The following is an 11,285-nucleotide window of genomic DNA, read 5'->3' as shown; positions in this document are numbered from 1 at the left end:
TTAATTAAAGATGTCATGAAAGAGGAACAACATCTTCTACAATTCTTTTTTTCAGTATCTATGTTTGAAACGATAATTGAAAATATCTTCAGTCCAAATAATAAGTTCAAACTAGGTATCAGCAACATGTATAAAATTCAAAACACACGTGCACAAACCAGTTCTTTATATTATTATTGTCATTATTTAATTTTGAGTTTTGTTATGTACAAGTAAGTTTGCATACTAATCTACATATTAATATTGTTGTCTTCATATTTTAAATTTAAATTAGCACTGTTTTTAATAAAATCTATTTTCTGACTAATCATATTTAATGGGTGCACGTATTAGTACGGAGAATCGCTTACAATTAGATTTTTTCTTTAATTTTATTCCCCTCCTTGAATAGTTGATTATACAGTTTAGATGAAATGAAATGAAATAAAATATTTATTATTATAATATAATTTTTTAAAATTATTTTATTTTAAAATTTAAAAAAATTAAATTATTTATTATATTTTATATAAAAAATTTAAAAAATTATAATAATTATATAAAATAAGATGATTTAATTTTACGTAAATAAACCATTGAAACAAGACAGATTACAAGTCCTAATAAATAAACTCTGACACAAGGATTGAAAGAGAAACAAGACAAATTCATGGAAGTAAATGCGAGCTCACGTGGCCATGTTCTCTTCCACCCAAACAACAAACAGCAACCTTTTTAAAGAAAACAAAAAATTTATTCATCATTCTTACAAAATACATTTATTTTTATTTATTTTTAATTTTTAATTTATTTATTTTTTATAAATTAATTGATTTTATTTACTCATCATTTATATATCACATATTTAATAAAAAAAATTATATATAATATGTAATATGAAAACGATGAATATAATTTTTTTTAATTTTTTTTTTTGTAATAAATGAAGGGCTTTGATTGTGTAAGCATCGTCTTGTATCTTTCACCCTCCATTTTTATTTTGTCAATCCCTTTGGTTTACTTTCTTATCACAAACGAAGGGACCACAACAATACCTTACAAAGTCCATGAATGCCTTTAATTTTGACATGACTTTAACCAAATATTGCTTGGATTAACATTGATATTTTCAAGTGTCATCACTTATCTTTCTCAAAATTACCCCTTATACATAAATCAATTTTGGAAATTCAGCGATGAGATTGTACAGCATTTTGTCTCTTTTTGGGGGATATAATTGACTTCCATCTTTTTCAAAGAATAATCAAATTATCAGTGTGTTTTTTTGTTGATCTCTTCTCACCAAGGAATAAAAAGATTCTCTTTTGAGCAACATATTTTCGGCTATATTCGAACCTGATCCTTGTGACCAGTCTTGATTATTATTTTATATTCATTTTTTAAATAATAATATTCTTACAACTTTATTTTATACAAATTGACTGATTTACCACTCTTGTCTTTATCGTTTTTTTTTTTTTTAATTATTGTAACCAAATACTCTATATACATTAACAGCACACTCGTATTCTATTAAGCTGACGTAATATGAATCTTTTACATGTGAATCGATCGAAGATGTAGTGTATAATAGTTTGCTACGTCGATGAGTTCCCCCGTCTTTAAAAGACGGCGCTCGTGAAAAGCCGAAAACGACGAGAAGAATCGGATTCGGCGTGAATCCGGTGCTCACGCGACTCTCGGCTACTCGAAAAGCATATCACCGCCCACTCCCTATGATTTCCGGGCATTTATATATGCCTTTTCCTATGAGTTGACCACAATTTTCTAGGGATTGTTGACATAAATAGTAGATTATTATTATTTCTACAAATTAATGACATAAAAATAATTTTATAAATTAACGTGATTTTATTTGATCTGTTATATTTATTTTGTAATAAAAATAATTTTATAATATGACAAATCACATCAAATCACGTCACTTTGTAATATTATTTTTATGTAATCATTTTGTGACTAAAATATTTTCCTTAGTTTGATTTCTGATTTGAATTTACAATCCATCTCAACTCATCTCACTATTATTCACTATTATTCATTAATTTTAACTCATAAATCTCACTACTATTCATAATCCATCTCACTATTATTCACAATTCATATTCGAATTCAAACCACTTTAAATTATTGAAATTTTGACAAGAAAAAGTAATTGCTATAATTTCAAAATATAGCGAACGAATGTAATAATTGCTATAAACATAGTGAATATATAATCATTTTATATATATATATATATTTTTTATTTTTTTGACACTAAAGTTCATTTTATTCACGTGAATGGTTTTTTTTAGCTCTCGTTTATTTTTATAAAACTTTTTATCTCATTTTATTATTACAACTCTTTCAAATTTTCACACAAAATAAAATAAACAATTCAACTTTTTTAAATTTCAAAACAAAAATAATATTAAAAAAGTATATTCTAACAATATTTTATTCAATTTTTAACTTTTATCTCAACTCATCTCATTTTATCTGCGAAAACAAACGAGGCCATGTCTGATGATACTAAACTGATCATTTCACATGGCCTAGAACAGAAATAATTAACAAGATTCATTTCGATACAAAAAAAGAAAACCAATTTTGCATCTTTAAATTATGGAAAATGTTCACATTGCCCCCATCGAACTTTCATACAATTCTAAATGTGCTCCCAACTAATAATTTTGTCATAGTGGACCGTCTTAACTTTCAAAATTTATCAATCATTCCCTTTCGTCTACCATCAGCGTTAAATGAAACAAAAAGTTGAGTACGCGCTGCTCATCTTCAGCTTCTTGACCTGCAAAGACAAAAGTACCCCTCAAGGAAAAATTTCACTTTGTCCCCTCGAACTTTTGCGTGATTGTTAATTTGCCCCCGAATGGAAATGTCGACATACATATCAAAAGCCTCCACCGGATATAAGAATGTCACCATACATATCTGTTTATATCAAAATTAAATGTTGCCAGTAAATAAAGGCAGCATATGTTGTTCCCTAATGGAATAAGTATGCTGAACAACCAAACTGTGGTCCGTTCACTTTGCAAATACTCTCTTTGTAGTCTTGGAATGTTAGTAATATTTCAGAAGCCATTTTAATTGATAATTGTGATGTGTTGTGCAAAATTCATTCATCACTAGTCAACTACAGGGGAAGGGTTGTGTGCCCAAGTTGATCCCCAGACAAGCACCCAAGTCAACTACCACATCTGGAGCCAAACAAGTCACCAGTGATACCATGAGGAATCTACAATAGCATGGTCTAGCATAGAGGACTAGAAGGACGCAATCTGCAAGACTTGAGGGCCACTGCTCACAAACTAGTACACGGCCACCTGTGTTGGTGGACTTAGATGTCAATACAAGCACTCCAGCACAAGTAAGACTGTGTTCTTGGGGCAATCTTGGAAGATGAATGGTGTAATTCATAGTTGGTCAAGTGCCACCCAACCCTCAAATGCCTCATGTCAAGGCTAATGCATCAATGCAAAAAGAAAATGGTGTAGAGTCATTTTCATGTATGGTGGTGCCCACAATTAGGCAAGCACTAGAGATGATGAACCAAAATCAAAAGGAAAAAGGGAAGAGACTAAACTGGAAATATTGACTACTGCTGTTATTAGAAATGGAAATAGACTACTGTTAGTTGGTATTAAGAAAGCAAATTATACTACTTTTGTTGTAATGGTGTAGTTATGGTTTTATTGGTATTAGAAAACTTTTGGTAGTAGACTACTTTTGGTTGTTCAGCATGTAATAGACTTCTTATTCCATCAGGGAACAACATATGATGCCTTTATTTACTGCAAGCCTTTAATTTTGGTATAAACATATTTGTATGGTGACATTCTTATATCCGGTGGAGCCTTTTGATATGTATGGTGACATTCCCATTAGGAGGCAAATCGAGAATTGTGTGAAAGATAGAGAAGGCAAAGTGAAATTTTTCCTTAGGGGTGCTTTTATCTTTGCAGGTGAAGAAGTTGCATGTAAGCAACACGTGCTCGACTTTTCGTTCCATTTAACTTGATGGTAGATGTAAGCGGAGATTGATAAGTTTTGAAAGTTAGAGAGTCAACTATGACGAAATTATTATTTGGGGGGCACATTAAGAATAGTATGAAAGTTTGAGGGAGCAAAATGAAATTTCTCCTTAAATCATTCATAATTTTGTGACAGCCAGAGTTAAATATTAGCAAAATTTAATATATATATATATATGTATATATGGATGATATTTGTCTTCATTAGATCGGTTGAGTTTGGATGTTGAACTGAGTTGAGCTGAGATGATAAAATATTGTTAGAATATTATTTTTTAATATGAATATTATTTTAGGATATGAAAAATTTGAATTATTTATTATATTTTGTGTTGGAATTTAAAAAAATTGTAATGATGAATTGAGATGAGTTGAGATGAATTTACTTACCAAACGAAGCGAATATTGCCTTTTAGCACATAACAAGAATTTTGATTGGTAGTAGTCTATCTTTGCATTTTCTAATGCATGTAAACATCATATTCCCAACCAACTAATGGAGCAAGGAGCACATAGAAATCTCATAAATTTAATCACCGTTGTTGTGACTATTTAAAACAAAAATTATGAGTTATGTTTTGAGTTTGGACTTATATAAAAAAAAAAGACTATTTAATATTATAATTGAAACTTTCAAGCCCATTTCAAATTTCAAGAATTTCTCGTCTCAATAAATTTTTACTTCATTATTGGTGAGCGTAGATCCTAATTTTCGAAAGAGTACTGATACAATAATAACCCATCTGTAAGACTGTAACTTATTAATAAAATATTATTTTTAAAGAAATATTTTATGCACTAATCCTATTTACTTAATCATTTCTCTTTTCGAAAATCTCTCTTGCAAATTAGGCTTCGTTTGTTTTTAAAAAACATCTCATTTCATCTCATCTTATCTCATTTTATCATTATAACTTTTTCAAATCTCTACACAAAATAAAATAAATAATTTAACTTTTTTAAATTTCAAAATAAAAATAATATTAAAAAATATATTCTAATAATATTTTATTTAATTTTTTAACTTTAATTTCATCTCATCTCATCTCATCTCTAAAAACAAACAAGCCTTTAATGGTCAAAATGCATCGATACTCTAGATTGTAGCTGTAGGTGGTCCATGGTTCACTTAATTTGACGTTGAATCCATATTAAAAAATTTATTTATAAGACAATTATTATATATTTTAATTACTATTGCATCGAGAATCTAATCCCCATCTTTTGTAAATCGTCTTCTTGTAAAAACAATATCTAGATTTCCGTGAAGAAAAAAATAAAGTTTTGTGGATTTGTTTTATTTAAGCCCATTTTTTTCATAATAGCTGTTAATATGGCTTTAAATTAGATTATATTGAATTATGCATATCTAATGCCTAGTTATAGACAATATTTCTACAAATTTAAAAATATATTGTTCACCCTACAAACTTAGTTTACTACTTTTTTTTTTTTTTCTCTTTCCTCTCCTCTCTCTCGACACCAACAAGAACAAATTCTCTTTCAAAACATTCATTTATCCTTTCTCTCTCTCCACTAACAAAAATAAATTCGAAAGAAAAAAAATAATTTTAGGAAAAAAATAAATAATACTAAAATAATAATATTTTATTATTGTCGTTAGAGCATTAGTAATGGCTTATGCATCTTCATATTCATCTTTATATTTACATAATATCACTCTAAATTGGCATATATTGGATTATGAATCTTCAAAATTTTGCATATTTATGAATAATATTTCTTCAAATTTGAAGAAATACTATTCACTCTTCAAATATTATTTTACTATTTTTTTCTCTCCCACCTATTAAAATCAACTTTGTGAAATTTGTATTAAGATGATTTTGATATATGAAATTTGTATTAATTTGATAATATAAAATATTTTTTAATACATATTAATATTTATTGATAAAATTGGTCATTTTGATATATGATATTGGTAATATTTAGATATATGGAATTGATATTTTTGAGCACATGGTGCTAATTGTAAAATATATAAAAACAATAATTTAAGAAAAAAATAAAAAATAAAAAATAATAATAATTTATTATTATTTGGTTCAAATATGCATAATCTAATATGACAGTTTTTCTTAATATGTAAAATTAATTTTCAAAAGATGTGATTTTAAATATGTATATAGAGAAACCAATACCAGCGCTCTAAGTTGTTGAAGTTTGAATACGTTTGAACCATGGCTGGTTATGAGATCTTAGGTACTACGACAACAAATTAGGCCTCGTTGGGAAACTTATCTCAACACATCTTATATCATTTCATTCTCAAACATCACTTAAATACAAACATTTTTCAGTTTTAAATTTTTAAATTTTTCATCTAATCATTACAACTTTTCTAAATTTATAAACAAAACATAAAACATAATTCAACATTATCAAATTTTAAAACAAAAATCATATTCGAATAATATTTTAACTCTATAATACTTTTATTTAACTTTCTCTCTCTCATTTCTAAAAATATAATAAAACATGTTAACTCAAACTATTTTAATATTACTCACAAATTATCTCACTGATATTTATAAATTTTTCATCTCATATCATTTTTCAAACGAGCTGCAGTCCATTTATGACTTTATTGCATGAAACTATTTTTTTTTTAAATGATAGATATATAATTATATTTTAAATAATAAATATTTTTATAAAATAATTAATAAAAATAATATCATTTTATATAAAATTTCTTATTATGATTATATAAATCCTCTTTAATGTGTAATTATTATTATTTTATTTTTCGTTTTCTTAGCGACAAGTTTAGGCGTTTGAACTGTAGATTACCATATTGGTATTTCTAGCTTCTTTATTTGGCCTCTCTCTGTACTTCCTGCTCTCGGTCGCTGAAATTACACGAACATAGGAGAAGAAAGAAAGAAGATAAAAATACTGCCTCTTTTTATCTCTCTCTGCCGTCAACTCCGCCTACGTTCTCTCTACATCTCTCTCTGTAGCTCAAGATCTTCCTTGCTTTCGGTGCTTTGAAAAGCAAACCTAAAGCCTGCAGTTCATCTCCCCCCTCTTCCTTTGCTCTTATATATGCCCCCCTTTCTCTCCCTCTCAGTTCGTCTTTGCACCTGGATCTCTATTGTCTCCGTTCAACATAGACCTCAATGTTCCCGTTTAATTACGGGCTATCGTTTTCTTCGAGTTAGGGTTAATTTTTTATTTTCTATTTTTGGTTTACCAGTCCCAGTAGCTTATGCTTTGGTTCCGCTTTTCCCCTTGGTTGCTTCCTCCCGAAGATCTTATCCGAGTCTGCTTATAAATCAAGCTGAGAATTTTCCAAGAAAATAAATATTTCCCAGTATTTTCTGGGGAAAGCAGTGAATGATTTATATAAAAAGCAAAAGCTCCCCAGCATCAAACAGTGCCATGAACCTTGAGTTTTAGTCCACTCTCCTAGGGCTTTGAAACACAGAGAGAGAGGAAAACAGAGGAGTATTCCATGGAATCAAATTTCCAGCTCTATTATCAGCACCAACAGCTCCCGAATCCCCATACCACGTCTGGGTTATTGCGGTTTCGTTCTGCGCCGAGCTCGCTTCTGTCCAATTTCACCGAGGGCTGTGTTGAACCCGGTGCCAACAGGGGCGATTTCACAAAGAGCTCTGACTCAGAGAGATTAATATCAGGATTCATGAACTACGGTGGCAATGGAAATTCAGCTTCGCTGAGTTTCCAACAGTTTGAGGATAAGCCACCAGTGATGGGCGCGACTGAGGCGGCTACGAACGGTGCGAGCTCCCAGCAGAGCTATTCTAGTGGTCTCCCGCCCCATTATCCGAGATATACGACTGCCACGACTTCTTCTGCGATGGATGGCGCATATGGGTTGGTGGGTTCGATAGCAGTGGATCGCGACGTGCAAACGAAAGCAGATAATTCCAACCTTGTTCGGCAAAGCAGTTCGCCTGCTGGTCTGTTCTCCCTGACATCTATCCCAAATGGTATTGTTCTTGTTCTCGTTAACAATTAGAATGCTTTGAACATTTTCCCCGTTTATTCCTGTTGGATTTTGTATATAGAATTGACCATAGCTAGGGCCGTAAGGAATTCGGTTCGGACCGGCAAAATCGACCGATGAAATTTGGTCCAGTCTTCAGGTCTACAAATTTTGGACCGGACTGGAGTCACTGGACCGAACTTCAATATATATATATATATATATATATAAAATATTTTTAATAATTTAATATATTATTTTTATATAGTAATTATATAAATTAATGATGTAGTTTTCATCTAATTTATTTCCATCGACCATATAAAATATAAAATAATATATACTATTAATTAATAATAAATCATAAATAATATATTAATTTATGTCATTATATGTAAATAGTTAATACATCATACATTTATAGAATCATACATACTCTACTATTTATACTTAATTAAAATAATTAGGTAATTTTTTTAAATACCTAAGTTGCAAGCAAGTCTGAAATAATTTATGTACAATTAAATTATTTAATATTCATTAACATTGGTTCGAGTGCGGTGTCAAATGTGGCTTGAGCGAACATTAGGGTTTGTGTCTCGCTCGAGTCTACTGTCGCGTGAGACTCGAGCGAACTCACGGGTTGAGCTTTGCTCGAGCCTAATGTCGAGCGTATCTCGAGTGAACTCACGAGTTGAGTTTTGCTCGAACGACAGTTGAGCGAACTCACTATTTCTTGATTTTTTAGCTCCAAAATCAGTTTCCATCCCAACAATTAATAATTATGCATACTGAAGAGTAAAATCTAAGTTAGTAAATAGTAACTACCAACATTATAAATATAATTATAGTAAAATATTTTTTTAGTGAGTTAATTGCATAATCCACATTAATAATATTTCACATAATTTTAATTTAGTAATTTAAATAATTTTTTTATTAATTTATTTGAAAAAAAAAGATGAAAACATTAATAAAATAATTAGGCCGGATCGAATGGACTGATAGCTATTGGTCCGGTTTGGTCTCTATGGATGTTCAGTCCGATCCAATCTGGGATGATGGACTGAAAATCACCAGACTGGACCGGACCGATTTACACCCTAATTGGTACATAGCCAAGCAATTGCGTTAAGCGATTAGCGCTAGGGTAACCAAAAAAAAAAAAAAAAAAAAAAATCATCTCTGAAATACTTCTATCATGATTAGTAGCTGGGTTGCAATACTAAAGATTTATCGACGGCAAGGTGCTAGTTACCTGCAATGTGATGCGTGGAAAATATCGTGGTGACTAAAGTCACCGCGGAAGTTTCATTACCCATGAAGTAGGTGAAGCCTAGGGAGCTCTCTTTCTTACGTCACCGGTCTCTTTCTTACGTCACCGGTCTCTGAGTTGTCAATGAAGCGTGGGAAAAAAATAGTTTTCCTACGATCTGTGAATCAGACTACCGAGCATAACGGTGGTTTTGGCACAGTTTTAGTTGAGATTTTATTTCCATGGGATTAATCTAAGGAGTAAAATAGTATGGAAAATTCATTGTCATATTTATTTTCCGTACATTCCATGCCATCTAACAAATTCATCGTCTTATTCTAAGATACTCATCATGTTGGGGAAGAATCCATTCGAAAAATTGAGCTGTGACAAAGTAGATTTTTTCATGATCAAACACTAGATCGAGTTATTAAATGATTTATCAGCAAATTGCAGGCTATACCTCCAGGAAAGGTGTTGGAAACTTTGATGGGGTAAATGATGCTGGTGGAGATGTAAGTCCATCTGCTAACAGATTGAAGAGCCAGATCAGTTTCCCATCAAGACTTCCAGCTTCTTCCCTAGGTATGTTATCACAGATCTCTGAAATAGGAACTGAAAGTGTTGGGGCAAAGAGTCCCCTTGATGGAAAGCTCGGAAATGGAAATGATGATTCGCGGTTTTATGACCTTGGGTTACCGTATGGTTATTGGAATGATCCATCGCATCTTGCAGAGAAGTTTACTGCCATGAAAAGAGAACAAGATGATGATGGAAAACTATTTTCTGGTACTCAGGTATCAAATTTGCTTTTGGGTTTGGTTTTCTGCATGTCTTGTTGCTAGTTTAATATAATGTGATTTTCTTTTTCCAACAATTAGACTGGAGGAATCGGAACTCAGGCTCAAACATTATCCCACCACTTGAATTTACCAAAGACTTCTTCTGAGATTGTCGCCATGGAAAAGTTCCTGTTCCAAGATTCCGTTCCTTGTAAAATTAGAGCCAAGCGTGGTTGTGCCACCCATCCTCGAAGCATTGCAGAACGGGTAAAATTTATCTCTGTTGACCTATAAATTTAAGTCTCTTTTTAATTGTTGCTCTCATTCTCTCTAAGCAATATAAATTTCTGTTTTAATTGGCGGAATGCATACTTCTACTGTAGTGAGCATGATATGTTATAAGGGTAAGTCACTTTCAGGTAAGAAGAACCCGGATTAGTGAACGAATGAGGAAACTACAAGAGCTTGTCCCTAACATGGAGAAGGTATATTGATTTTTCCGTATATAACTTAGCCTGTAGTTATCGTCTCCTTTTTTCTTTGAAAATTCAAGATATTTATGTTACTTCTCGGCAGCAAACGAACACGGCAGACATGTTGGATTTGGCTGTCGACTACATTAAAGACCTCCAGGACCAGTTCAAGGTATCAAAGGAAAGTTTAAACTTCTACTCAGTACATCTTGCCATATTGTATTCGTTTTCTGCTCACGAATTTATGTACTTCGCAGATTCTTAGTGAGAATCGAGCCAACTGCAAGTGTTTAAGCATGCAGAATCCAGTTTCAAATCAAATTGCTTGAGTACTTCATGATTCTGCTGTACAGAAAATAAGAGAGTAATGGAGAATAATTCTATAGAAACCAGATCTTTTTTCATTTATTTGCTGATCAGTAATATAAAGAACTGGAACTAGCTAGCTTTAGATATTTCCCTTTCAGTTGCCGTGACATAGGAAGCCGGTAGTGTTTTTTTTTTGTGTTTTATTAATAACAGGTTAAGGTCTGTAAAGCTAACAACACTTCCAATTGATCACACGACATATGAAATAGAGGGGAATTGTATACAGTGCAAGCAACACGTACGGGTACTTTTAACATTTTAAGATAATATAGATCTCATATGATCATTTAATTATGTGTGTTACCCTCAGTTCAATCAAAGTAATTAGAAGAGTTCTACCTTTTCATGTCAATGAATTATGCATGCATGTTGGTATAGACCATATCGAGC

At 31.3% G+C, this 11,285-nt stretch overlaps 1 protein-coding gene across 3 annotated transcripts; it reads left to right on the top strand.

Annotated features, from left to right (window-relative positions):
• Positions 1-6,853: 6,853 nt before the first annotated feature.
• On the top strand, positions 6,854-11,101 carry LOC121268358 (transcription factor bHLH130-like). Of its 3 annotated transcripts, XM_041172581.1 has the most exons (7): positions 6,855-8,020; positions 9,728-9,856; positions 10,007-10,068; positions 10,153-10,320; positions 10,473-10,538; positions 10,630-10,698; positions 10,784-11,101. In XM_041172581.1, exons 1-7 carry the CDS (start codon positions 7,519-7,521, stop codon positions 10,853-10,855), a joined length of 1,068 nt encoding a protein of 355 aa, XP_041028515.1. In that variant the 5' UTR covers positions 6,855-7,518; the 3' UTR covers positions 10,856-11,101. The 3 variants fall into 3 exon arrangements, 2 of the variants coding, with proteins under 2 accessions (XP_041028515.1, XP_041028514.1); XM_041172580.1 differs by having other exon boundaries at positions 6,856-8,020; positions 9,728-10,068; XR_005941151.1 differs by lacking the exon at positions 10,784-11,101 and having other exon boundaries at positions 6,854-8,020; positions 9,728-10,068; positions 10,437-10,538; positions 10,630-10,702.
• The last annotated feature ends 184 nt before the right edge of the window (positions 11,102-11,285 follow it).

Source organism: Juglans microcarpa x Juglans regia, chromosome 5S (assembly GCF_004785595.1).
Source record: "Juglans microcarpa x Juglans regia isolate MS1-56 chromosome 5S, Jm3101_v1.0, whole genome shotgun sequence".
NCBI lineage: Eukaryota > Viridiplantae > Streptophyta > Magnoliopsida > Fagales > Juglandaceae > Juglans > Juglans microcarpa x Juglans regia.
Note: the sequence above shows the minus strand (reverse complement) of the source record. Positions and strands in the feature narration are given on the sequence as shown.